The 25,341-nt window shown below is 42.8% G+C and overlaps 1 protein-coding gene and 1 long non-coding RNA gene across 6 annotated transcripts in view; one reads left to right on the forward strand and one right to left on the reverse strand.

The window, feature by feature from the left end:
• cep43 (centrosomal protein 43) overlaps positions 1–25,341 on the forward strand; it is a 43,013-nt gene that overhangs the window by 17,341 nt on the left and 331 nt on the right. For 2 of the 5 annotated variants that reach the window (XM_082507034.1, XM_082507031.1), the window contains exons 4-17: positions 1,346–1,434; positions 2,824–2,961; positions 4,193–4,249; positions 4,342–4,412; positions 4,514–4,575; positions 4,680–4,741; positions 4,863–4,925; positions 5,652–5,699; positions 6,542–6,699; positions 7,201–7,275; positions 8,509–8,577; positions 9,324–9,433; positions 9,687–9,752; positions 12,526–12,559. In XM_082507034.1, coding sequence (XP_082363160.1) covers positions 1,346–1,434; positions 2,824–2,961; positions 4,193–4,249; positions 4,342–4,412; positions 4,514–4,575; positions 4,680–4,741; positions 4,863–4,925; positions 5,652–5,699; positions 6,542–6,699; positions 7,201–7,275; positions 8,509–8,577; positions 9,324–9,433; positions 9,687–9,752; positions 12,526–12,559 — 1,102 coding nt within the window. The remainder of the gene's footprint in view (positions 1–1,345; positions 1,435–2,823; positions 2,962–4,192; positions 4,250–4,341; positions 4,413–4,513; positions 4,576–4,679; positions 4,742–4,862; positions 4,926–5,651; positions 5,700–6,541; positions 6,700–7,200; positions 7,276–8,508; positions 8,578–9,323; positions 9,434–9,686; positions 9,753–12,525; positions 12,560–25,341) is intronic. The other 3 variants (XM_082507033.1, XM_082507032.1, XM_082507035.1) reach the window with 3 other exon arrangements.
• Positions 12,572–25,332, reverse strand: LOC309690161. The gene is made up of 3 exons (XR_014271620.1): positions 23,793–25,332; positions 15,032–23,604; positions 12,572–14,843 (listed from the first exon to the last, which is right to left on the reverse strand). It is a non-coding gene; the product is annotated as an uncharacterized lncRNA (long non-coding RNA).

Raw genomic sequence — 25,341 nt, forward strand, 5'->3', positions numbered from 1 at the left:
GCTAGAAGCTCCTACAGATTTAAGTTGTTGGTGGATATCAGCGATTTTATGAGTGAAAAAAGATATGAGAGTTGCAAAAATCAGCAGTCCGGAGGTTTTGTAATTTTACTAAACAATGAAACGAGAGACCTGGAGTTACCTTCACTAGAACTGATTAAACCATAGTTTAATAGAATACATAGAATAGTATGTAGATTTGGCTGAAGCAGTGCAGTCCTTATACAACAAGATATGATTGTTATACATTTCTTTGTGTATGGTAAGTCCGGTTTTCTTGAACAGACCAGTTGGCGTTCTTTGGAGCTGTGACAGCAAAGGTTAAGGCTGCAATGACCTCGGTCAGCAGGCGTTGCAGCTCCTATGTGCCCCACAGGGGGGCACTGTGGCTACAGCTGTCAGCTGGTCTTATCTCAGACCACTGCAGGGAGCAGACAGAGTTGACGAGCAGGAGTTCACCTGGATTTTAGGTGTTCATTGTGACGTTTACATGGTGTCAGTATTTTTATAAGGTGTGCTCCATTAACAGGAATCCACCAATCAGAGCTAACTCCAACTCACACCCTGAGATTCTGGGTCACTCCTGCATTATGTGACTTCCTGTTGGTATGTGATTTTCTGTCCTTTATTTAGCAGCAGTCACATTGATGATGATGAAGATCAGAGCTTTGATCTCTTTGGCCCTTGAGGGTGTCACACAAACACACAGCAGCAGGACGCCACAGACATGCTCACACATACACATACATGCACACAGACATACGCTCGTTTAAACCACTGGGGTCAAACTGGAGGCCTGCAGCTGAGTCCTGGTTGGTCTGTGGCATGAGTAGTGACCACGTTCAGTGGTGTGAAAGCCGAGCAGAGAGTTGGAGGTCAGGACGTGTTCGTCTGACCAAAAATGGTTTTCTGGTTTCCTAGTGACATCACAGTGCTCATCACAGTGTTCCCTGCTTCAGAGGCATGTGAAGAGTTTGGACATCTCCAGCAGGATGTTTTTCACCTTTTGGGATTAAATTGTGTGAATAAGTGATGAGATGCTGATGCTTCCTGTGGCCTTCAGGAATTAAATGATGTTAAACAATGAGAAGAAAAAAGCTTCATTAAAATTAGTGTCAGGACAATGCGAGCAAAGTCACATCAATCAGATTTTAGTGTTTGATCAGTCTTACAGATCATGAGTAGTGACACGCCAGGTAATCAATCAATACGTGAAGTGATTGATGAGTGATAAGGATTGGTAGATTGTCTCTGAACACAGCATCAGATGATCTCAGCTGCTGAGAGAGAAGTTTTCCCTGTGATGCATCTTGATTATGGTGATAGTGATGATATCATGCCCTTGCAGGTCGTCTGGTGGCGAGTCTGATCGTGGACTTCCTGCAGGTCTTTAACCTGGACTTCAGCCTCGCCGTCTTCGAGCCAGAGATCAACTCTGTGAGTACCAGAAGCTTCTCCTCCACCTCTTCCTCCTCGTCATTGCCGCTGACTCCTCATGCTGCTTTCAGGTGTCATGAAGCTGTGAAGAAAGTGCAGCTGTATTTGCTGTTTGAGTGTTTGAGCTATGAGAGCTGTGGTATCAGTAGAGGATCCATAATAATACATATTCCAGTGTATCGATAAATCAGAGGCGTGATGATGGCGGCTTGTGACTGGAAAGAAAATGTGAGCGATGATGTGTAAATAACAAAGGACCGAAGCAGCTCCTGAACGCCGTGTTCAACACTTGAAGCTCAACGCCACACAGCGAGCGGTTTCCTCCTCCTGTAGCCGAGGACTCGCTGAGGCGCGCTCGCGACCACAAACTGACTCAATTTTCCTTCTCGTGGTTTGTGGGTTTGAAGCTTAGATCACTGGTTGGCTTCCCCTCGACTGTGTGACGGTTTCTGTTCTCTGTTTAGTTACAAACTCTGGAAAGCTCACAAACCCTCGAGGACGATGCGATTCTCCCACGTTAGAACAAACTGCTCGGCCCAAGCAGAGAAGCATCCAGCTGCACCTCCACCTCTGCATCCCCTCATACAACCTTACAGCAGAGGTGTTTCAAGGACCAGCACAGATGGAGCTAGACGTGCAGAGAGCCATCGGTAACAGTAATGACTGTCAGATCGGCTGATGATGATGATTTTACTGGTATGCTGAGATTAAACTCTGTTAGGCCTGACTTTACTCAGCAGGAGCTTCCTGCTGTCGTTTTCAGAACACTTGATCTCTGACCTCTGAGGACACTAAGATTTGAACTCCTCTGAGATTTTTAGTAGATACACTGATGGAGTCAATTTCAGGCTCCTGTGTCGCCTTGTTTTCAAGTTCTCACAGTTGCAAACTAGCGTGTTCACGCCGCCCACCCTGCATGGTGACAACAGTAAGAACTTTGTTTCTGTTTTAGATGAAGGGTTCAATGAGAAGCTGCAGGGCAAGGGAGGCCTGCTGACAGGTGTGCAGACAGCGCCGGTGTCGTTGGGAGGCTCAGGGGTGATACATTCAGCCTACTCGCGAGTTCAGACTTCAACCTGTACGCTGTCAGCGAGTAAGGGTGCCGATGGCTCACTGATGAGGGTGAACGGACTGCAATAATGCAAACATTATTGCTGACAAATGCAACACGACCTTTAAGTGTCCGCTCCATGTCTGCTCAGCGTTTAAATAAAGTTTTGTCTGTGTGGTTTTTTTTTTTTTTTTTTTTTTTTTAAACAAAGAAGCCAGTATCAGCCAATAAAGGATGTTTATGCTGTTGCTGAGCGTGAGGCCTGTGCCGGCTGGACGAGTTCTGGTTTAGTTTTATTGATAAAGCTTTATTTGCTTCCTGCTGCTGTGTTTGTCCAGGCGAGCTGTCTGGATGGGCGGGATCAGGTCTCCAGGGAGCTCGGCCTCTCCGACTTGGACCTGAACAGGAAGTCTCCACTGCTGCTGGAGCTTGTCAGGAGGGGGCGCCACCGGGACAAAACGGCCTCCTTGGCTGAGGTGAGACAAACCTCCTGAGGATGATGATGTCAGTGAAGTGATGAAGAGTTATTGATGGAATGTGTGCGTGTGAGAGCAGGGAGACCAAGGAGGGAGCATTCCCAAGATGAGCGGACTTCTCCTTCACTGTGTGTGTGTGTGTGTGTTGGTGTGTTTGTGTGTCGGTGCGTGTGTCTGTGTGGGTTATTCTGGGTCATGATGTCAGTAGATGGAGGGTTTTGGTTTCCTGTTGATCTCAGGGTGTCCTAGTTTCTGCTCCGAACTCTGCAGCACACGCAACCAGCCCACAGTACTGGTATTACAGTACTGCTACTGACACTAGTACTGATAGTAACGTGCATGAAGTCTTCTGTTCAGCTCTGGACTCTGACACGGCAGCTTTGTATGATCCACATCAAGTTTGTTTAATTTTTGTGTAGTTTGAAGACATTTGGACTTTTATTCGTTTAAATGCTAAAAAAGTCTGTGGATGACAGAAGCTAACCAATCACATTGGTGGTTACATGCAAGTAAACAATGAGGTGATCAGTAAGGATTATTTGAAGCAGCAGGTGGGCAGGGCTTCACCCCTGACAGTCAGGTGGAGCTAACATGAAGAACAATACAGAAGATCAGAGCGACTATGAGAACTGAAATGGACCAAAATGTAAAATTAGGCTGCACACGTTTGATCCTTCTGAAAGAAACGGCTTAGCTGACACAAACATGAGAATCTGACTTAAAATGATTCATTTAACTCACTTCCAACTGAACACTGACGCCACAGATGGATGAGTCAGGAGGAGCGTGGAGAGGAGGGGGGGGGCTCCGTGCTATTTCTGGAGCTCGATTGGTCAGTTCGTCAACCCGTCCTGCTGTTAGGGGCATTTATGGGTTGGTGTGGGCGTGGTCTCTGAACATTTTTCCATCCGTGGCATCACTCAGAGGCCAATTTGAGTGTGAGATTAAATAATCCAGAGTTATCCCTTAACCCCCCAAGGTTTCTGTTCAATGTGTGTCTGTGTGTATATATAAGGCGTGTGTTTTGTGTGTGTGTGTTTGCTTGCACCGGTTTGGTTTAATCTGTGGTTTGTTTTCTGTGAGCTGCAATCTAATCTCAGCCAATATCTTGCTTCAGCTCTTTGATCACTGAGCGTGCTCAGAGAGGTTTAGCGTGAGGTCACAGGTTCACACGTGTCACATCTGATCCTTATCAGCAAATAAACTACTTCCTTCCTTCCCCTCGTTGTAGGAGCTGACTCAGAAACAGATCACAAATGCCAATAAGAAGTTTGACTTTTACGACAAGGTGAGCCCCACACTGTACCTGTGTGTGATGTCATCAGCTATTGTCCAACCACAGGCTGCAAGTATTGATCTTTTGTCTTTGACCCCCGGCAGGACCACAGCGGCTCAGTGCTGAGAGAAAATCTGAAAAACATCTTTACTGATTTGTTCCCCGCTGTGAACAAGTAGGTTTTACTTCCTGTTTCAGACAGTGAAGAGGGACACGGAAAGAGTCTGAGGATGATGACGATGATGATGAAGGTTAATCTGTTTGTGTGATCTACAGGAACTTGTTGGAGAGGTTCGTCACTGATGAGCTCAGAGCCTCAGACAAAGACTTCTCTACAAGTAAGAAAACGATTTTAAACCAATCACACTGATGAGAAACTCTGATGGCGCTCTGACTGATCTGTGTCTGATTGATCTGGTTGATTTGATCAATACGTTTACAGCTATAGACTTCCAGCAGTTCCTCGGGATGTACCGGCGGCTCTTCTCTCAGTGCAGGAGTGTGGTGAGACTCAATTTTTGGTTTCTGATCACATTTTATGAGTTAATGTGAAACATTTAGAGTATAAATCCGAGAAAATGCTCTTCAGAAACTCCGAGTCTCACAAGGTCTCATCTTTGTTCAGGTGCTTCAGGACTCTGATATGGGTGTGACTCATAGCCAGTTACCTGAGCAGAAAGTCAGTAAGGTACGTTTGCTCTGTCATCTGACCGGTCAAAGGTCATTCCGCTTTACTTCATCTCCCTGTATTTAAAGCTGGTGACATCACAGCGATTCTGGGTTTGTATTTTTGTTTTTTTCCCAAACGCGACCGCCTTGAGGTGACAGTTGCTGTAATTTGGTGCTAGCTAAATAAAATAAAATTGAGTTGGATAAGGAAAGAATATTTAAAAGAATATTTAAAACACATACAGAAACAAACCTAAAAGTAAACAGTTCACTAAAGGTCAGGTTGCAGCAGACTTTAGCACATGTGTACACGATAGAAGGAAAACTGTGGGATAAATAGTTCACAAAATAGAATTAGAACAGTTTAATTTGTGTTCTAACACAGTTACAGCTGCTGGCACCAAGATGAAGATGCTGATGTTAGCCTGTTAGTTCTGCTGGTAGCTGCATTGAGTTAATGCTAGCACTGATTTCAGCTTGTTAACTGCCATGTAGTGAAGATGATGGCCTGTTAGCTCTGCTGATAACCATTTAGCTGTAATGTTAAGAGCTGATATTAGCACTGATGTTAGCCTTTTAGCTGATAGCTGTGTAGTGCTGATATTAGCCTGATAGCTCTGCTGATAACCATTTAGCTGTAATACTATCCTGATAGCCATGTAGAGCTGATATAACCTGTTAGCTGATAGCCGTGTAGCACTGATGTTAGCCTGTTAGCTGATAGCTGCTATCCTGTCCTGCACAGATCCCCAGGTATAAAGGCCTCAGAGGACAAAGTCAGACAGCAGCCCAGGTAACACAATGAGGAGCAGATGAGAGACTCACTTTGTGCTATTGCTAACCATCACCATAAACAGCAGCACTTCTGACTAACGCTCCTCTCTGGCCTCCTCTGTCACAGCTCAGAAACAGGAAGCTATTCATGTTATGACTTATGTTCATCTCATAAGACATCAGCTATAATGATCACAGCTCTTCTGGTTAGGAAATAAAATGAAAGGCTCTAACTTTAAATCTTTTAATATTCAAACATCCCCAACTTTCCAGAGTACTTTTGCATCAGTCGTAGTTCAGAATAATCAGTTATCCGATTATGGGAAAATACGTTTTACCTCCTTCCCCTCACTGCTGTATTTCTCTTGATTGGCGGACTTCAGGAAGCCTGCTGAGGGGCAGTACACTAAGCCTGTGAGCGACAGCATCTGAATTCACCAGACACTATCACTGCCACCATAAACCTAGTTTATTCTGTGTTTATGTGATAAAATGGCTTCTTCCTGTTCGCATCTTTAAGAATAAAAGCTGCAAAAGAGTACACATCTTTAGTTTTACTGATTAAATAGATTTGTTTATTTCTGAATGAAGACGTGAACATTTTTCTAACTTGTGTTGCTGCCTCTTTAAAAGCTTGTATTGTGAAACATACAGGAAGTTCCCGGCTGCTGAACATCAGCTTTTGTTTGAGACCTGCAGCTGATTATGATCAAATCTAACTTTTTTGCTCTGAAACACTGTGACCTCGTTACTACAGCTTTAATCGGCCTCCACATCTTCCTCTTTACCGCGTCTTCATCACCTGCTCACCTCCAGTCTGGGGTGCACGGTGTGATCTGAACTTGTCATGTCGCTGCTTAGGACTCAGAACGCTCTCTGAGTAAAGGAGATTTCCAGCAGAAGGAGGAGATCTCTGCCGACAAGAGGGAGCACCTGGACCTGGAGGAGGAGGAAGACCTCGATGAAGGAGATTCTTTCTTTGACGACCCCTTGCCCAAACCGCAGAAGACCTATGGCTGGTGAGCTTGGCTGACCTTTGACCTCTGAGTCAGTGTGAATTTGTGGGTCAAACGTATTTCCTTTCAGCTTCAAACCACAGTAGTTATCCTTCCCCCTCACATTTACCCTCCCCTCCAAAATAAAAGGAAAATTTCCAGAAAATATTTGCTGAATCCAAAAAAGGAAAATAATTTTAAGATTTTCTTTCCTACAAATTGTTTCAATAAAATAAATGTTGCAAACAATCTGAACATTTTGATACATGCAAACATGTTGTAATAGAAAACTGAATTTTCTGCATTTAAAAGAAATTGTTCCAGCTTTCTCTCTTTCATCTCACACCTGAATTTTATGGGGTTATATTTGTGCCACTATTTTGAAATAGTGGCAAATAGTTGCACAAAAATAACACCATAGAACTTTACCTGTCTGTGCTGTTCACACCTGTGCTGTGTCTGAACGTGCTCCCTGTCCTTCCTCTCCTCCTTCTCCTCCTACTCCTCCTACTCCTCCTGCGGTAGTGCCGTCCCTGTGTTGGAGGAGAGTCTCTCTGGCTCCAACGTGTCCTCCATGAGACGAGGCAAAAGTCTGAGCGAGTGAGTGTGCACGTCCCATCATGCCCAATCAGAGGAGCTGTACATTCTTTATTTAAAGAACTTTAGTGAAACAGATGCGCAGAGACCAACACAGACACACTTCACTACAGACTGCGTAAAGAATCGTTGTTGTTGTTGTTGTTGTTGTTATTATTATTATTATTATTATTATTATTATTATTATTATTATTATTATTATTATTTATAATTTATTTGTATTTGTTCTTAATGAGCAGATTTTCACTGAAGTGTCTCTGTGCTCTGGGCTGTTTCACTGACGAATGCAAACATTCAGATTTATCCAGGATGATGATGATTGGCTGGAGAGTTTCCTCCATGGTGGGAGCGATTCTGTGTTTCTAACAGCTTGTCAGGAGGCGTTCAGAGCTGTGAGCTGGGGTTTGAATGTGGAGCAGGATCACGGTGTTGGTGTTCCCTAGATGGACTGGGTGTGGATTGAGCCCTCTGTGGCTGTGACTGAGCCCTCTGTGGGTGTGACCGAGCTGTCTTTGTGTGTGTGACTGTTTTATGTGGGTGTGGCCAAGCTCTATGTGGGTGACCTCCTGTAGAGCGTGACGCAGGTCTCAGCTTAGCGTTTGTGATGAAAGTGGAGCAGCCGGAGTCTGGGCAGCACCTGAAACCATGTCAGTCTGATCAAACAGTTTTTAGATCAGTGATCGATCAGCAATGAGCAGATGTTATTGATCTCCCTGCTCCCTGTCTACGTGACGGGCTCTGCACGCTGCTGCCCATTAATAGCAGGGGGCGTCACACCCACAGATGGACACAGAGATACAGGAATAACACTCGTGTAAGCACCGCCTGACGGAGCGACCACAGAAACACTTGCCGAAGATCTCCCTGCTCTTACCTGTGCCCGCCCTGCTGTGCCTCGTGTCACGTGTTGGGGAAGGTAAACTCGGAGCTGCTCGCCTGTCTGCCTCATTACGCGTGAGTTAAATTAGCATCCCTGTTGACGCCAGTCCCGTGGACTAAGCTGTACTCAGCTCAGATTACAGTTTGATGGTGGCGATGTAAAACTTTATTGACGTTTGTGGAGAAAGTGGGTCACGGGGGAGCTCCAAGCTTCTCTTCCTCCTCTGCTCATGACTCTGAGGGCGTTTAACAGTTTTCATGGCTGATTACGTCCTCCTCAATAGAAGCTCAGACTTTGATGTTCACTGACTCCTTTCTTTCCTTCTTTTCTCCTCTTCCTCTTTCTCCTGGCTTTAGCCTGTCTGTGCTGGCTGCTGACTCAGAGGGCGAGCGAGACGAGCCTCTCTCTGATCCCTCTGAGCTCAGGTGAGCTGCAGGTGCACCTCTCTTCATGTGATTGGCCACTGATGAATCCTTCCAGGTGAAGCAGGTCAGCATCAAACCTCTAGGCTTTCCTCTCTGCTCTGACATTTTGGTTCCTCTCGTGAGCACGAAAGTGTTTTGATAAACCGTTTTTATATTCCTGGAACTGTCTGATGTCAGAGAAAGGGGATCTCCTTACATAGTCAAATGATTTATAGGCTTCATTAATAGGTCAGCTTTGAGTTTCAGGGATGACTTTAGAAATCATAAAGACAGGATAAACTGATTAAACACCATGTTTTCTATATTTATTTTTGCCTTGAAGCTGTTGCTGGCTTCTCTTTGTCATAAATCAAGTGCACCCCTTTCGGTTTTCAGTCAGACTCTTGCTGACTTAACAGGAGTGTTTGATCTGTGCAGAAAATGTAAAATCTACGAAAAGTTTCTGAGTGTTCATATTACGACCCCTAAGGTTTATCTCCTGACCTGGTGAAGGGCCATGCCCCACAGCATGGGAACCAGCAGTCTGAACTGTGCAGCTGTAGGCGGAGCTGATAGACCAGCCGCTTTACAACCCTCCTCTTCTCTCGCTGTTTCTGGTCCATGTTCAATCTGCTGTTTGATGCTGTCTGCTCTGGTTAGGTGGAAGAGAGGATGTCTAATCTGGGGTGGAGTGGGGGGTGTCTGATTAATTTGACTTGCTGGACTGTCTGTCAGGGTCTTCAGTCTTTGCGGTCTCCTCTTCACAGGAAGGGGGAGGTGTCCGGATCCAGGGGGAGTCAAGGAGGGTCGCTGGAGGGTCAAGGAGGAGGAGGAAAAGGACAAAGCAGCATGTCGGAGCCAAACCTCAGCAGGAACGGTCAGTTTGATTTCTCTCGGAGCGAGTTTGGGTCGAGTGTGTTTCTGTGAGGTCACCTGATCTTTAACAAACTGATTGTGATCCTGAACATGGCCGTTCTCTGGACTCCAACTGGTATGGTTGTGTGTTTGGATGTTCGTGTGGTTGGATGGTTGTGTGGTCTGGTGATGTGGACCTTCCTGTTTGATCTGGAGCAGTCTCAGTCACGCTGTTGGTGCTGACAGATAAAATGGAACTCGTGATTTCTCTGCAGGAGCATCTCAGGACAAAGACAGAGGCTTCAAGGCTCCAAGTGACAGAAGTGGATCTCTGCACTTAGGTAGGATTCAGGGCTGACACGCATCAGGTTCAGATCACATAACACAGAGTACATGAAACATATATAAAACACGTTAACAATATATGACTGGACAAACACCCGAACAAGGTCAAAACTCCTTTTTATAAAATGTTTTTCTAACCCGATTGGTTCTCTTCTAATATTGTCCCAATCATTATGTTTGGTAATGTAGTCTGTTAACTACAAATATCTCTAATGGTCCCCTGGGGATAAAGCATATTTAGCCCTTAGTTGGGCAAAACTTTTAAGAGTATTCTTTTCAAACAGCTGATTGACTGTAATCAGTTCTTTCTCCGCCCACCTCTCAAAACTCCGATCTGACAATGATGGAAGGAACTCAACATTTCCATTTATGGGAACAGCTCAAGACATGGTCAAATTCCCTTTTAGCATTTTTAACACTTGGTTCCAAATCTTTACAGTATGCTTGACCCATGGATTAGTTATTAAAAATTTTTTTCCCGTGATTGTGGGTTGAGAAATGGGAGACTCCGAAGGGAGATACCTGGTAATGAATACTCTTCCATAGATACCAACTGCATTTCTGAATTATGAATAATCCAGGCAGCCATTGATTTTAATTGAGCTGCCCAGTAGTACATTCTGAAGTTAGGCAATTTGAGGCCCCCTTTTTCTTTTCCATTAACATTTTGAGTCTGACCCTTGGTCCTTTATTCTGCAAAATAAATTTAGATGTAATGCTTTGTAATAATTTGAATGCAGACTGTGGGATCAAAATGGGTTGGTTCTGAAATAGGAATAATAGGTGTGGAAGCGCCTTGAGGTGACTGTAAGCGCCTTGAAGCGACTGTTGTTGTGATTTGGCGCTGTATAAATAAAATTGAATTGAATTGAATTATTTTTATTCTCAATAATATTAAAATTTCTATAAACAAGGTCTTAAGAAATCTGTGAAAGAGTGGTGATTTATAATTAATAAGAATATTCATCCTTATACATTCAATCCTCCCCATAAGAGTGAGTGAGTTTGTTTACTTCTGAAAAACATTCAGAAGTAAACAAATAAAGAACATTAAGAACAGTAGCTTCCACGTACCCGACTGAATTCAGAACAACCTGAGTAATCCAGACCCCGGTGTATCCAGGGCGGAGGGTGGTGACGAGTCCTCCGAGGGGGGAAAACACAATGTGTTACGTCGTCACTGTTGCCCGCTCGCAGATCGGTTCATTGCGGCTATATAAGTGGGGATTTGGTATCTACTTGTGTGTGCACATTCCATCCACTGAACAAGCAAAATTTGGTTACCTTTTCCTAACATTTATGTCCAAGAAAAACTAAAATGAACTCGGCAAGAGTAATATCTCAGTGCTCCATAAAGACATTTTTCATTTTCTGCAATGGAGAGGGTCATACCTGCCCTAGTTCCCTCAGCTGACCATCGGCACCGGGATAGCTCCGCTTCCATGCACTCCGTCTGGTCGACTCGCACTTGTATCCCCAGCTCTTGAAGCGTCAGCAGGGCATCCATCAAACTTGAGAACGTCTTCTCACCACCATCCTTGAACAGTCTCTGTTTTGCTGGAAACACACACTTGGCTCTTATGTTTTTCAGATTTAATTGCTTTACTGCATCTCGTACCAGTGCTCTCCTCTTTTGCAGTTCCGGGGAAAAATCATGGTCAAAATATATCTGTGTGCCCATATATAAGACTCGCTTCTGATCCCAGGCTTGTTGTAGGATGGTCTCTTTCACAGAGAAGTCCCAGAATCTGACCACCAGCGAGCGCGGTGCTGACAGGGTTCTTGGGCTTAGCGGCGAGGGCTCTGTGTGCTCGCTCTATTCCAATCTTAGTCTATATTGCATGTCCTCGCATCGTGCAGTGAGATCCATTTCTCTATGCAAGAAGTACCGGAGGGCTCGTTTATGGCACCTGGTGGAGTCTTCGCTGTCACCAATACGCTCCTCCATCTCCGTTGTTCTGTTTTCCAGCTTTGTCATATCTTCTCTCAGATTCTTGACAGATGCCTCCAGTCTTGTCAGAGCTTGCTGTGTTTCCATATGCCCATCTTTGTTATCTTTTCTTATCTTCTCTAGTTCTGCTAGTATCCTCGTATCTGCATCCCAAGTGCTAGCAGTAGCATTAGCATCTGCATTCAAGGACAGAGTTAATTGCGTCAAATGCTCGCCTTTATCTTTATTTTGATCCTGTTTGCTGGATCCCTTGCCTCTCAGGGACGATGCCATGTTGGTTAGAATGGAAATTGCATTTTTAAAAACTGCAGTTTTAAAAACTGTAGTTAGGAGTATTGTATTAATCTGGACGGAGCTCGTTCCTTATGCTGCTTGACTAGATCATGGCGTCAACGGAAGTCCCATGGTGTACTCCTTTAATCAATCAGATGCTGCTTTCTTTGTCTGATACTCTGTCTGAAACTAACTGCTTTAGCTCCTTCCCCTTCACAAAATGTTTTCCTGATAACTGCCCCCCCCCCCCCCCCCCTTCTGTGACATCATACAGGTGCAAGATTAAAAAAACAATTTACTGATGAAGTTCAGATGAGCCTGAGCTTGCACACCTTTAGCTGGTACTGACAACTTCCTGTTTACACAAGTGTCCACCGCAGGAACAGGAAGTGAGCAGCAGCAGCGCATACAGCTAGCTGTATGTTCTTCTTGCTCAATGACAGAAACATAAATAAAACGCAAACAAACAAATAGGTCCTCAACCACCCTGACTCTGAACTGGATGAAGTCAGACGATTAACGAGGTTTTCACTTTTTTCCCTCAGATGACGAGGTCGAGTACGACGACGACTTCAACAGGTACGTACCAGTGTGTGAGTTTCTCTCTCTCACACTCACACACACACACACACACACACACACACACACACACACACACTTGTTTTTTATTCACGTCCTTTTTATTCACGAGGATTCAGAGGGTCTGATGTTCCTGTGATATCTGTGAGTCGAGCACTCACACTTCGAAGGTGCTGCTGGATCTGCTCCACGCATCATCATCATCATCATCATCATCATCATTATTATTAGTAGTATTATTATTATTATTGTTATTATTATTATTATTATTATTACATCAGAGCGTTTTTTCTACGGCATCGTGTTTGTACTTACTTTAGTACTTTATTTGATCTTTCACTGAGAAATCCAGCCTGCTCCAGATGTCTGATGAAAGTCCAACCCCGAACACAGCTAACGGCAGTCATAGCACCATCTAGTGGCAAAATGAAGTTATGTTTCATAAAAGCGTGTTAGACCAGAGTTTAGACATTGACAGGAAAAGTAGTTTGTGTTTTTTCTTGCATGGTAACCACTGATGTGCATGATGGATTAAATCAGTGTTTGACGTCACAGCTGTGATTTTTGCAACGTTTTTGCTGCTCCCAGATTTCAGGGATTTTTAAATGTTTCTGCACAAAGTAAGCTCGCATCCAAACAGGTTTTAACTGACTTTTATTCAAGTTTTGAACTTCTGTGGTTTGAAGTGGGGCATCCTCGACCGACACTTGTCACAGCAGTCTACAGACCTCCAAAATACCATAAAGATTTTATCAAAGGCTTTTCAAATTTTTTAGTAGGAAATGTCCCAAATATTAATTGTTGGTGATTTTAATATTCATGTGTGCTGTTCTTCAAATCCACTGGCCAGAGACTTTTTTACCCAGTTTGTGTCGGGACCAACCCATAAACAGGGTCACTCTCTGGATCTTGTGCTGTCTCTAGGTCTACCAGTCTCAAACATGGAAATATGTGACGTGTTTTTTTTTCTGACCACTGTCCCGTTGTGTTTGACATACTTTTATCCTATTGCCATACTACATTTTTTATTCCAACACCCTGTATTTAAACCATCTGCAACAGGACAATTTTCTATTGCTTTTAAAAAAGTGTCAAGAGCAGATTGTATCAGCTTTTAATTATAAATGCAAAATTGTTCTTGATTAGATTGCCCCGTTTAAAACTTTTTTCATTCAGCCAAATGAGAGTGCAGGTAGGCTGAACGTAAGTGGAAAAAAGATGGGTTGCAGGTGTCTTTCCTGATGCTGAGAGACAGCCTGTCTAATGTCCTGTCTAATACCAGGACATTGTAAAAGCAGAAAAATCAAAGTTTTTTGCCAGTATTATTGAGAATACCTTCAACAACCCCAGGCTTATTTTCTCAACCATTGACTCTGCCCTGAATATTTCTCCTGCTTCCCACATAAATAGTTCCACACAAACTTGTGAAAGATTTTTGCATTTTTTTTTTATAAATAAGATAAAACATCTTCGATTTATGACCGCCCTGCCTTCACATGACATTTTTGCAATATTCATCTGATTTTGATCAGTTTGAGCCTGTGTGTTTTGATCAGGTGGAAGAACTTTGTAATGGCATAAAGACATCTTGTCCAAATGATGTTGTTCCAACACATTTCTTAAAAAAAGGTTGTCAGTTCTGACATTTTTAATAGCCTTAATAGTCTTAAATCAGGTGTTGTGCCAGCTTGTGCTTAAAAAAACCTAATCTTGATTCCTCTGTTCTTGCAAACTTTGGGCCTATTTCAAAGCTCCCATTTCTGTGAAAAATTTTAGAAAAGGTTGTATTTGTTCAGCTGCAATCTTTTCTATATGGTCACAATGTTCTCAAGAGGTTTCAGTCTGGTTTTAAAGCTTTTCATAGCACTGAAACAGCACTTGTAAAAGATCGTTAAGAACTTTTAATAGCCACTGTCTCAGCTGTGCTTTTGCTTTTGGATTTGACCGCTGCATTTGATACTGTTGACCACAACGGTTGGAGCACTGCGGCATCAAAGGTACTCCATTAGAGTGGTTCAGATCTCATACCTCTGTGATAGGACTTTCTCAGTGAAGGTTGGAGATTTTATTTCTTCCACAGCCCCCTTTACTTGTGGTGTTCCCCAGGTTTGTGTACTGGGGCCAATTCTATTCTCTATCTATATGTTGCCTCTGGGTCTTATTTTCAGGAAATGTAATTGTAACTACAGGGGTCCAACAAAGAATGGCCACGCATCATACTGATGTCTTCGGAAATTTATTTCTCTCTCTCTCTCACTCTTATTGTCTTCAGACACCGTGAAAACTGAAGAAACACAAAGTTTACAACATAAATGTTTTGAGCTTTTCAGTCTCTCATATCAGTGTCCATAAACAGTCTTGTGCAAGCAGAACAGAAAAATGCACAATAATGGATATCACAAAAAATGTCCTCTCATTACCAGTGTAGAACACGTATGCAACATTATACAAACAATATACATGAAACCATACCGTGTGCGCCTCTTGGACCACATGCAGAATAACATTAACGCTGAGGCTGTAGATGCATCTGTAGCCATGTATCCATGCTAGCTCCACAATGCCATGGTTGTGCTCTCAACCAAACTCTGGTCATGTGACAATTACAAACTTTACCTCATACAAACTTTACAGCACTTTACATATTTAACAAACCCATATTTTGTAATCACATATTTCAGACATGTTTTTTAATTAATGTTACACTTTTATCATCTTATCTTGTAAATAAAAGAACTAAATTAAGCATGAATCTATCACAGAAACATGAAATAACCAACTTTATTTTAACTGTCTCAGGGACAGTTACACTCCCACCAAATTACTATGATTTATGAAATCTGTAAATAATTTGAATAAATCTAGGAATTTACAGAACCAAACAGTACTTAATTGTGACAAACTTGCAAGTCAATCCTAATACTTTAACCATCCCATACACACTTACAGAAGTTCCACTGGAACATTCTAGTTACTTTCTATTAGGACCACTAATTTATGTATAGGGCGTTCAAGAGTGGATGGTTTATTGAGCCTTTCACCCTCTTTCGATAGTTTTCTATTTCCTAGTTGTATTCTGGCTTTCCGAACCAGACCATCTTCATCTTTGCAAACATCCAGTACTCTCCCAAGCTTCCATTCACTGCGAGGGATTCCTTCGTCTTTCACAATGACAATGTTGCCTATTCTAACATTTCGTCTTGGAGAGTGCCAGCGTTGTCTTAGTGTGATGTTTGAGAGGTACTCATTCCTCCATCTACTCCAGAATTGCTCTGCCAAATATTGAACTCTGCGCCACCTTTTCCTGGCATACAGATCTTCTGGCACAAATTTTCCAGGTGGAGGCAGTGGTACAGAGGTTTTCATGGTGAGTAAATGGTTTGGGGTGAGTGGCTCTAAGGCTTCGGTCGGTGGTGAGAGGACGGCTATTAACAATTGCCATGGCTTCATAGAAGAATGTTCTCAAAGAAGCATCATCTAATCTTCCAGCACTCTGTGAAAGGACCTTGGTTAAGACACCCCTGACTGTCCTTATCTGCCGTTCCCAAACACCTCCCATGTGACTGGCGTCAGGCACATTCATGACAAAGTCACACTGTTTCCTGGCCAGGTAAGCAGACAGTCTGTCCTTATCTACTTCCTTTAAGGCCTCTGTCAGTTCATTTTTTGCCCCCACAAAGTTTGTTCCTTGATCAGATCTGATTTGTCTGATGGCTCCACGAATAGCTATAAAACACCGCAAAGCATTTATGAAGGCATCTGTCGTGAGATCTTCCAACATTTCTATGTGGACTGATCTAGAGGACAAACAAGAGAATATAAGACCGTACCTCTTATAGTCCTTGCGGTTTTGCTTTGTATGGAAAGGTCCAAAGCAATCCATCCCGCAATAGGAAAATGGTGGTGAGGGGTCAACACGAGTGGCCGGTAAATCAGCCATCCTTTGTGTTTCTGTTGGCCTGCGAGCTCTCCTGCATGTAACACATTGCTTAATGTGATTAGCCACAACTTTGCTCCCACCAACAACCCAGAAACCATTTGCTCTCAGCTCATTAAGTGTCTGTCCTCTGCCTTGATGTTGGGTTTTCTCATGGCACTGATCTAAAATCAGGTGTGTAATTATGCCATGTTTGGGTAGGATTATTGGATGCCTCATGTCAAGCTGTAAGGAAGCCTTCCTTAACCGCCCTCCTACCCTGAGAACACCGTCTTGCAATATTGGGTCAAGTTGGAACAAAGGATGGCTCTGTGGTAATTTACCATGGTTCAGTGCTTGGATTTCCTCCTTGAAAGCATCTTCTTGTGCTAATTTTATAAGCACATGACTTGCTTTTCTCCTGTCTTCCACATTTATACCCTTTGTTGCATTGGCTCTTTTGGCTAGTTGCTGAATCCTAGCAACTAGATTTACTGCTGTATGCCATTTTGAGAACCTTTTGAGTCTCTCCAAGAAGTTCCTGTCCTCTACTACCTTTGTTTGTAGTATTTGTGTCGTTTTGACCTCTGGATCACCTACCAGAAGGTCTGGAGTTGAGTCTGGTGTGACAAGCTCTCTTTCCCACAGGAAATGAGGTCCAATGAGCCAATTTGAACTGATGAGTTCCGCTACTGTGAGGCCTCTGGAAGCGTGATCCGCTGGATTTTGATTGGTGTCAACATAGTGCCACTGTGCAGGATCAATTGCTTCTCTGATTCTTTGCACTCTATTAGCAACAAAAACGTGAAATCTGCGAGCTTCGTTGTTAATGTAGCCCAAAACCACCTGTGAATCAGTCCAGAAATACTCTTGGTCAATTTTGAGCTCCAGTTCCTCTTTTAGCATTCTGCTGACTGCTGAGGACACCACTGCTGCTGTTAATTCCAGCCTTGGTATGGTTACAACTTTTGTGGGTGCAACTCTTGCTTTGCCCATGACTAGGGAGCAATGCACTTGGTCTTCACTCATCACCCGAACATATGAGCACTGACCATACCCACGATTGCTCGCATCTGAAAAGTGGTGGAGTTCTATTCTCTGGACTTTCCCAAGGCTTTCAGGTACAAAGCATCTTGGGATTTGGAGTCTCTGCAGGTTCTTCAGATCAGTGACCCAACTCTCCCATTGTGGCTTCAATTCACCAGGCAGTGGCTCATCCCATCCAATGCTCTTTAGACACATTTCCTGTAGAATTTTCTTTCCTATTAGAAGTAGAGCTGGGCGATATGAGATTTTTTCATATCACGATATGTTTTTTTCATTTCAGGCGATAACGATATCTATCACGATATAAGCCAAATAACTATATTTGTAAGATTTAAATGTGCCGTTGCTCACAAGTAAAATGTGAAATAATCAGCAGCTTGTTTTTATTTAAATATTTATTTCCCATAATAAGTTCAACAGGGTAGATGTACTTAAGGAACATGAGACTTTTTCAGATAAATAAAGGCAAATATTGCAAACTACACAAAAGGCAGCCGCTAAAGCGTTTAAGTTTCAAAATAGAACAAACGAAACAGACTAAATTGTCAATTCCACTTAGAAACAAAATATTAATTCTAAAAATAAATCTTAGTTTGTTTTACAGAAGAACAGACAAAACTAACTTTTGTCAGTATCAAATAAACTGAGAACTAAAAGGAAATTCTCAATCTCTCCTTGTTGTATAGCTGAGCTTTTCAAACAGTTTTAACAGTTACTTTAGTCTGACAAAAGCCGAATGACGAATTAGCGCTTCCAGTCAGAGACTGAGGCTACGTCCACACGTACACGGGTATTTTTGAAAACGGAGATTTTCCGTTTTCGTTTTAAAAAATAATCCCGTCCACACATAAAGGCAGAAATGAAGGAAAACGCTGCTATGAACATGCCAAAGCAGCAGGTGGCGCTAGATTCCTAACCGTGCAGAAATGTTGGCCAATCAGAAGTCTAGAAGCCTCGGTGGGAAAAAGTAAACAAAGCTGCGGCATAGAAGCAGAACCGAGTCGTCTGTGTGGAGGGACAGTAACTGTGTGTATATGTAAGCATTTAAACACTGCAGAGTAGAATTAACAGTATTGTAGAAATTCATTTCACCGAAACAATAACGTGGCGCACAGTGTGACGCATGCACCAGTTTATTGTATTTCCAGACTTGCTTTCGGCACATTTACAGTGCACGCTACTCTGTTTTTGTCAGACTTGAAATAGCCGAAATACCTTCACACTACGGAACTTCTTTGGCTCTTCTGTTCGACAATCTCTCCGGCATTGGAACCATCATCTGTTTTCTCTTCGGTCACGCTCGGTTGATTTTTCTAGTCGGCACACTCATTTCCTCCATTACGCGCTGGCTCCATTACGCGCTGGCTGCTTCCCAAACAAACACACGTGCGGCTTGGCACTTGTGCTGTACGTAACAAGTCACGCGACGTGACGCTGCGGCTGTGATTGGTTCGGCTCTGCGCTACCTAATTTGGATTGGCTGACCTTTTTTTTTTTTTTAAGAGGACAAGAGCGGCGAGGTCTATCGCGATAGCTTAATTTCTCTATCGAGTAAAAGTTATATCGCGATACATATCGTTATCGTTCTATCGCCCAGCTCTAATTAGAAGGAAAGGAGCCAAGAAGCCTAATGGGTCAAACACAGAGGCTATAATGGACAGAATTCCCCGTCGTGTTACTGGTTTCTCCTCCAGGGCAACTTTAAAGGTGAAGGTGTCACTGCTTACACTCCACCTTACTCCCAACACAGTCTGAACTGGGAGTTCATGATGGCTGATGTCCACATCCTGGGCTCCACTAGCTCGTTCACTATGTGGAATTGACTCCAGGACTTCTCTATTGTTGGATATGAACTTGTGGAGCCTTAGTCTTGCCTTTGCACACACCTTCCGCACATCTCTCACTAGTTCAATGGCTGCATTCACAGTTTTTACACTGATTAGCCCATCATCAACATAGAAACTACTTCTGATGAAGTTGGCTGCTGTGGGATGTTCCCTTTCATTTTGGCTCGCAAGATACTTCATTGCATAATTTGCGCAGCCTGGTGAGGATGCGGCCCCGAAAAGATGGACTTTCATGCGATATTATTTTGGCTCTGTGTTTGTTTCACCGTTTTCCCACCACAGGAATCGCAAGTAATTTCTGTCCTCTCTGTTTACATGAAATCTGTGAAACATCTTTTCTACATCACAGATGATTGCAATTGGGTGTTGGCGAAATCGGCAGAGTACTCCAGTCAAACTGTTGATGAGATCAGGTCCAGTCAAGAGGTGATCATTCAGAGCTGTGCCACTGTACTTTGCAGAGCAGTCAAACACAACCCTGATTTTTTCCGGTTTTCTCGGGTGATAGACGCCTTGATGTGGAATATACCACATATTTCCTTCTCTGGGATCATCTTCAGCTCTTTCAGCATCACCTTCCTTGAAGACATTGTCCATGAACCTTACATAATCGTCCTTAAATTTGGGATTTTTCTCAAACTTCCCTTTCAGGTGCTTAAGTCGCACCAGAGCCAGACGCTTATTTTCTGGCAGCTGAGGGCGTGCCTTAAAGGGAAGTGGCATCTCTAGGTGCCCATCAGCATTCTGGTGTATTTTCTCATTTAGCAGTTGCATGAACTGTATGTCATCTTGTGATATGCTCTTTTCTCCAGGAGCTGTGTCTTTGAAGTCTGACTCAAGCACTCTGATGATGGTGGCTGGTGTCAAGGGTGGAAGTTCCTTAACAGATAAGCGATGGCACAGGCCTGTCACTTCTGCTGATGTTGCCATTTTTTGTGAACTGCCAACAATGCTCCAGCCCAGGTCTGTCTTGATTGCATATGGCTCTTCGTCACCTCCCGCGATTACTTGCCGTGGTGCCAGTGCTCTAGGACAGTCGTAGCCTATTAACAGCCCGACCTTGCAATCCATTAACTCAGGCATCTCCTGTGCTATTCTGATTAGATGTTCCCATCTTTTGGCAGTTTCAGAGGTGGGAATGTGTGAACGTTCAAGTGGGATGAAGTCTCTGGTATAGGCAAGTGGCAAGTTGATAAAGCTTTTGGAGGAAAACCCTCTAACTCTGAGCCCACTAACTCTTTCGCTCTGAACAATGGAATCTCTTCCTATCATAGTGGTTAGCTTTAACTTCACTGGCTCTAAACTCATCCCCATCTCCTCACATACCCCTTGATCTACAAAAGTGTTGCTACTCTGTGTATCTAATAGAGCATACACTAAGGTCTCTCTCTCTGGAGTGGTGGTTGAAGAAACCCACACAGGCACGATCATGGATGTGCTCCCACCATCTCCTCTGTCCATGCAACAAGAAAGTGCAGATATGTTTTCTTCTGCCTGCATTCTATGTGATGATGTGTTCACTGGAGTCTTTGGACGGTCTTCGTGAAGAGCTGTTGGATGATGTTTTTTTACAAACTCCGCAAGTCGCCTTGCGCTTACAGTCTTTTGAATTGTGTCCTCTTCTGAGACAACCAAAGCACAGGTTATTGTCAAGTATGAACTTTCTTTTGTTCTCCACGGACATTTTAGCAAAGATCTGGCATTTGTGAATAGAATGGCTTTCTCTACAGCAAATACATGTGCTGTATCCTGTGGTTGTTCTCTCTGATGCTTTCACATTTGTGATGTATGCATTAGCTTTTGGACGCTTTATGTCTCTAGCTGACCTTTCTTCAGTGTGTTTCAAGGCATGAAATGATGTTACAGGATTGCATGCAACTTCCGCTTCTTGTGCAACAAAATCAGCAAATTGTTTGAAGCTTGGATATTCTTCTTTTTGCTGTAACTGCACTGTGACGCGACGATTCCAACGAGAAGTCACCCAGTCAGGAAGTTTTTGGAGCAATTTTTGATTCTCTTCACAGTCATTTAACACCTGCAGTTCTTTGATGTATGGCATAGCATTGCTGCAGGCTGTCAGAAAATCACTAAATTGTCTCAGTTTAAGTGACTCTCTTGAACCAATCTTTGGCCAGTTGTTCAGTTTTTCCCTAAATGCACGCTGAATTATAAAGGGGTGGCCATACCGAGCATTCAAAGCTTCCCAAGCTTGGTCATATGCTTCGTCATCCTTTCTGTAAAAGCTTCCCTCCAATACAGACCGTGCTTCTCCACTGATGTATTTGCGTAGGTAGAACAACCTGTCAGCTGGATTTGTGCATCGCCGCTCTATCAAAGCTTTGAAACTAGTGCTCCACTCTAAGAACTTAAGTGGGTCCCCTGAGAAGACTGGGGGCTCAGGTGCAGGAAGTCTGGTGAGGACCATTGTGTCATGCAAGGCTTGCATTAACAATGACTCATTGTTATTATTGTTTGGTTGTTCATTGTTATTATTCTTGTAGGTTTGCTCTGGTATGATTTCTTCAGGAGCTAATGGAGGACAACTGACTACCGCACTGTGTGCGCTTTTGTCTTCTCCACAGGCTTCACTTGAATCTGCTTGAGAATAAGCCTTTAGCTTTGCAGTTATTACCTGAAGATCTCGCTGATTTTCTAGTCTTTTAAGCTCTTGCCTTTGTGTAGCAATAGCCTCCTCCATCTCTATCTCGGCCTGCTTCGCGGCAAGCTGTGCAGCACACTCTGCCTTTTTTACATTGATGCTTTGCTGCTCCGATAAACAGCTTGAGCGGCAGCTACGTACAGAAGGTCGGGAGATTGTAGTCCCAAATATTGACTGAGCATATTCTCTGTCTAGCACCATGTGAAGTCTTGCATTTTCTGCCTTAGCATCAAACTCTTCTTGCCCCACTTCACTCATACGTACTTTAAGTATTCTCATCAAGTCCGCTGTTACTGCTGTGCAGGAATCAATTTTTCTTCTAGTCTCAGTAGAAGGGGCTGACTGCGATCTCATATCTTCGTATGTATTTTTCACTTGTGACTCTAGCCCTTCGACAGTATCCATCATGTCAGCTAATTCCTGGTCAGAGCACTCATCTTTAAGTTTGGAACGTGTAGCTTTAACTTGTTCTTTCCAGCTTTCATATAGTTTGATATAGTTTGATATAGTCATATAGTTAAATTTACTCTCCTTCTGAGAAAACTCTTGTTGCTTAAGTTCTAGCATTTTGGGCGTTAATTTTCGCTCCCTTGAGGATTTCCTGGGCTCTAGTCTTGAAGTATTAGAGGCAGGCTTCTTCAACATTATCTGCTTGATTTCTATTTTAGCATGAATATCACCTATGAGTAACTCCAATTTCTCTCTTTCGACATCATCAGTGTGTAATTTCAATTGTTCATTCAATCTACTTAGCTCTTCCTTAAGGGAATCAATTTGTTCTCTGCATTCTTCAATATGTGATTTTTCTGTGTTTACTGACATTGTACATGTTTCAGCAAACCTGCTGCATAAACAAGTTGTTGCTATATGTACATGCGATCCTGGCAAATATACAATTCTCAGTACAATCTGATTCTTGCAACAATTTGCTTAACTACACCCCTTGTTATTCTTCTTTTAAGTTGAACTCTTAAACATTTTTAGAACACTTTAAACAACACCACTTGTAAAATAAAAGGGAACACTTTGGCTATAATGACAGGTTGGTTACCTTTAACTCAGTACCTTTCTTAAACAAAATAAATTATTATTTTAATAGACCTCTCCAAACTCCAAACCTCTCCATGAAGTTGTGGATATATCACAGCCCAACCTGGCGCTGACTGAAGAGCCGTTATCTTTTCCTTGAAGACCGCCAGGGATTTTACAGTTCTTGCTGTGTGCAGCGGCAGAGATTTGCAGAGCTGTAGTTTATGATGGTCAATGTCGCCCTCTATTGGTGAAGTCGTGGTCGTTGCCGTCCAAAGCGCCAATAATGGTGTTTCCTCTTTTTAAGTTTGCAAGCCTCTTTTCCGCTGTGTTCTCGAACCACACACACTGCGCTGTCAAGAACGTTTCTTCTTTTCTTATTCTGGAACATGCATTGCTTCTTACGTCGAACTTCCAGCCACGTTGGCGGTACGTTTTCACTGTAACTACAGGGGTCCAACAAAGAATGGCCACGCATCATACTGATGTCTTCGGAAATTTATTTCTCTCTCTCTCTCACTCTTATTGTCTTCAGACACCGTGAAAACTGAAGAAACACAAAGTTTACAACATAAATGTTTTGAGCTTTTCAGTCTCTCATATCAGTGTCCATAAACAGTCTTGTGCAAGCAGAACAGAAAAATGCACAATAATGGATATCACAAAAAATGTCCTCTCATTACCAGTGTAGAACACGTATGCAACATTATACAAACAATATACATGAAACCATACCGTGTGCGCCTCTTGGACCACATGCAGAATAACATTAACGCTGAGGCTGTAGATGCATCTGTAGCCATGTATCCATGCTAGCTCCACAATGCCATGGTTGTGCTCTCAACCAAACTCTGGTCATGTGACAATTACAAACTTTACCTCATACAAACTTTACAGCACTTTACATATTTAACAAACCCATATTTTGTAATCACATATTTTAGACATGTTTTTTAATTAATGTTACACTTTTATCATCTTATCTTGTAAATAAAAGAACTAAATTAAGCATGAATCTATCACAGAAACATGAAATAACCAACTTTATTTTAACTGTCTCAGGGACAGTTACAGTAACATTAGTCTTCACTCCTATGCTGACGACACTCAGATCTATCTTTAGCTAAAGAGAAACAGTTCTGCCTCGCTAGAACCTTTATTTCAGTGTCTCGTCGAAGTTGAGGCCTGGATGGCCTCTAATTTCCTTAATTTCAACGAAAATAAAACTGAAGTGATCGTTTTTGGACCAAGTTGCAATTCTAGAACCTCACATTTAAATTTTCGCAGTTTAAAACCTTTTATCAAATCGCATGCTAAAAATTTGGGGGTTATATTTGACAATAAGTTCACCTTTGAGAAATAGATTAGCTTAGTTGTACAGCGGTCTTTCTTTAAACTGAGGCTTTTATCCAAGGTGAGATCTTTTTTTTGTCCTTTAAAAACCTAGAACGGGCAATTCATGTTTTCATCCTATCCCAACTGGACTACTGTAATTCTTTATATTCTGGCATTAGTCAGACTTGTCTTTCAAGGCTCCAGCTGGTCCAGAATGCCGCTGCTTGTCTTTTGACACGAACGAAGAGAAATGAACATATCTCCCCGGTAGTTGCCTCGCTTCACTGGCTCCATGTACGTTTTAGAATCAATAAACAAAAACCTTGGTAACTTATGAAGCACTGAATGGACAGGCCCCAGGGTATCTGTCAGACCTACTGCAGCCTTATACGCCCCCTAGAACTCTTAGATCGGATAATATTTTGCTCTTGGGCACACCAAGGTCGAGGTTGGTTTTTGGAGGTGATTGTACATTTGCAGTCGTGGCATCTAAATTGAGGATTGATTTGCCTCTCCACATTAGACTGGTTCCTACCCTCAACCTTTTTAAATCCTATCTTAAAACACATTTCTACTCACTGGCTTTTAATTCTGCATGAGAGTTATTTACTTATTTATTTGTTATTAGCTGTTTGGTATTGATGTTAATTGATATTGCTATTTTATTGTGTAATTTGTATGTTTGTACAGCACTTTGGTCAACACCACTGTTGTAATTAAAAGTGCTATATAAATAAATAAATAAATAAATAGAAATAGAAAGTAGTTGAAACCTTCCACACCTTTACAGCAGCTGTTCAGATTCAGCTCGAAGGAACAGAGGACAGATGTGTTGCTGACCGCAGTGCCACAGAGCCACTGTCATGTTTTGCATTAAAGTGATATCTGTCCTGCGGTCAGGCTGAGCAGGTGGAGGATTGTCTCACTTTTTTTTCTTCTATTTGTTTAG

Source organism: Aulonocara stuartgranti, assembly GCF_965226115.1.
Source record: "Aulonocara stuartgranti genome assembly, chromosome: 15".
Taxonomy (NCBI): Eukaryota; Metazoa; Chordata; class Actinopteri; order Cichliformes; family Cichlidae; genus Aulonocara; species Aulonocara stuartgranti.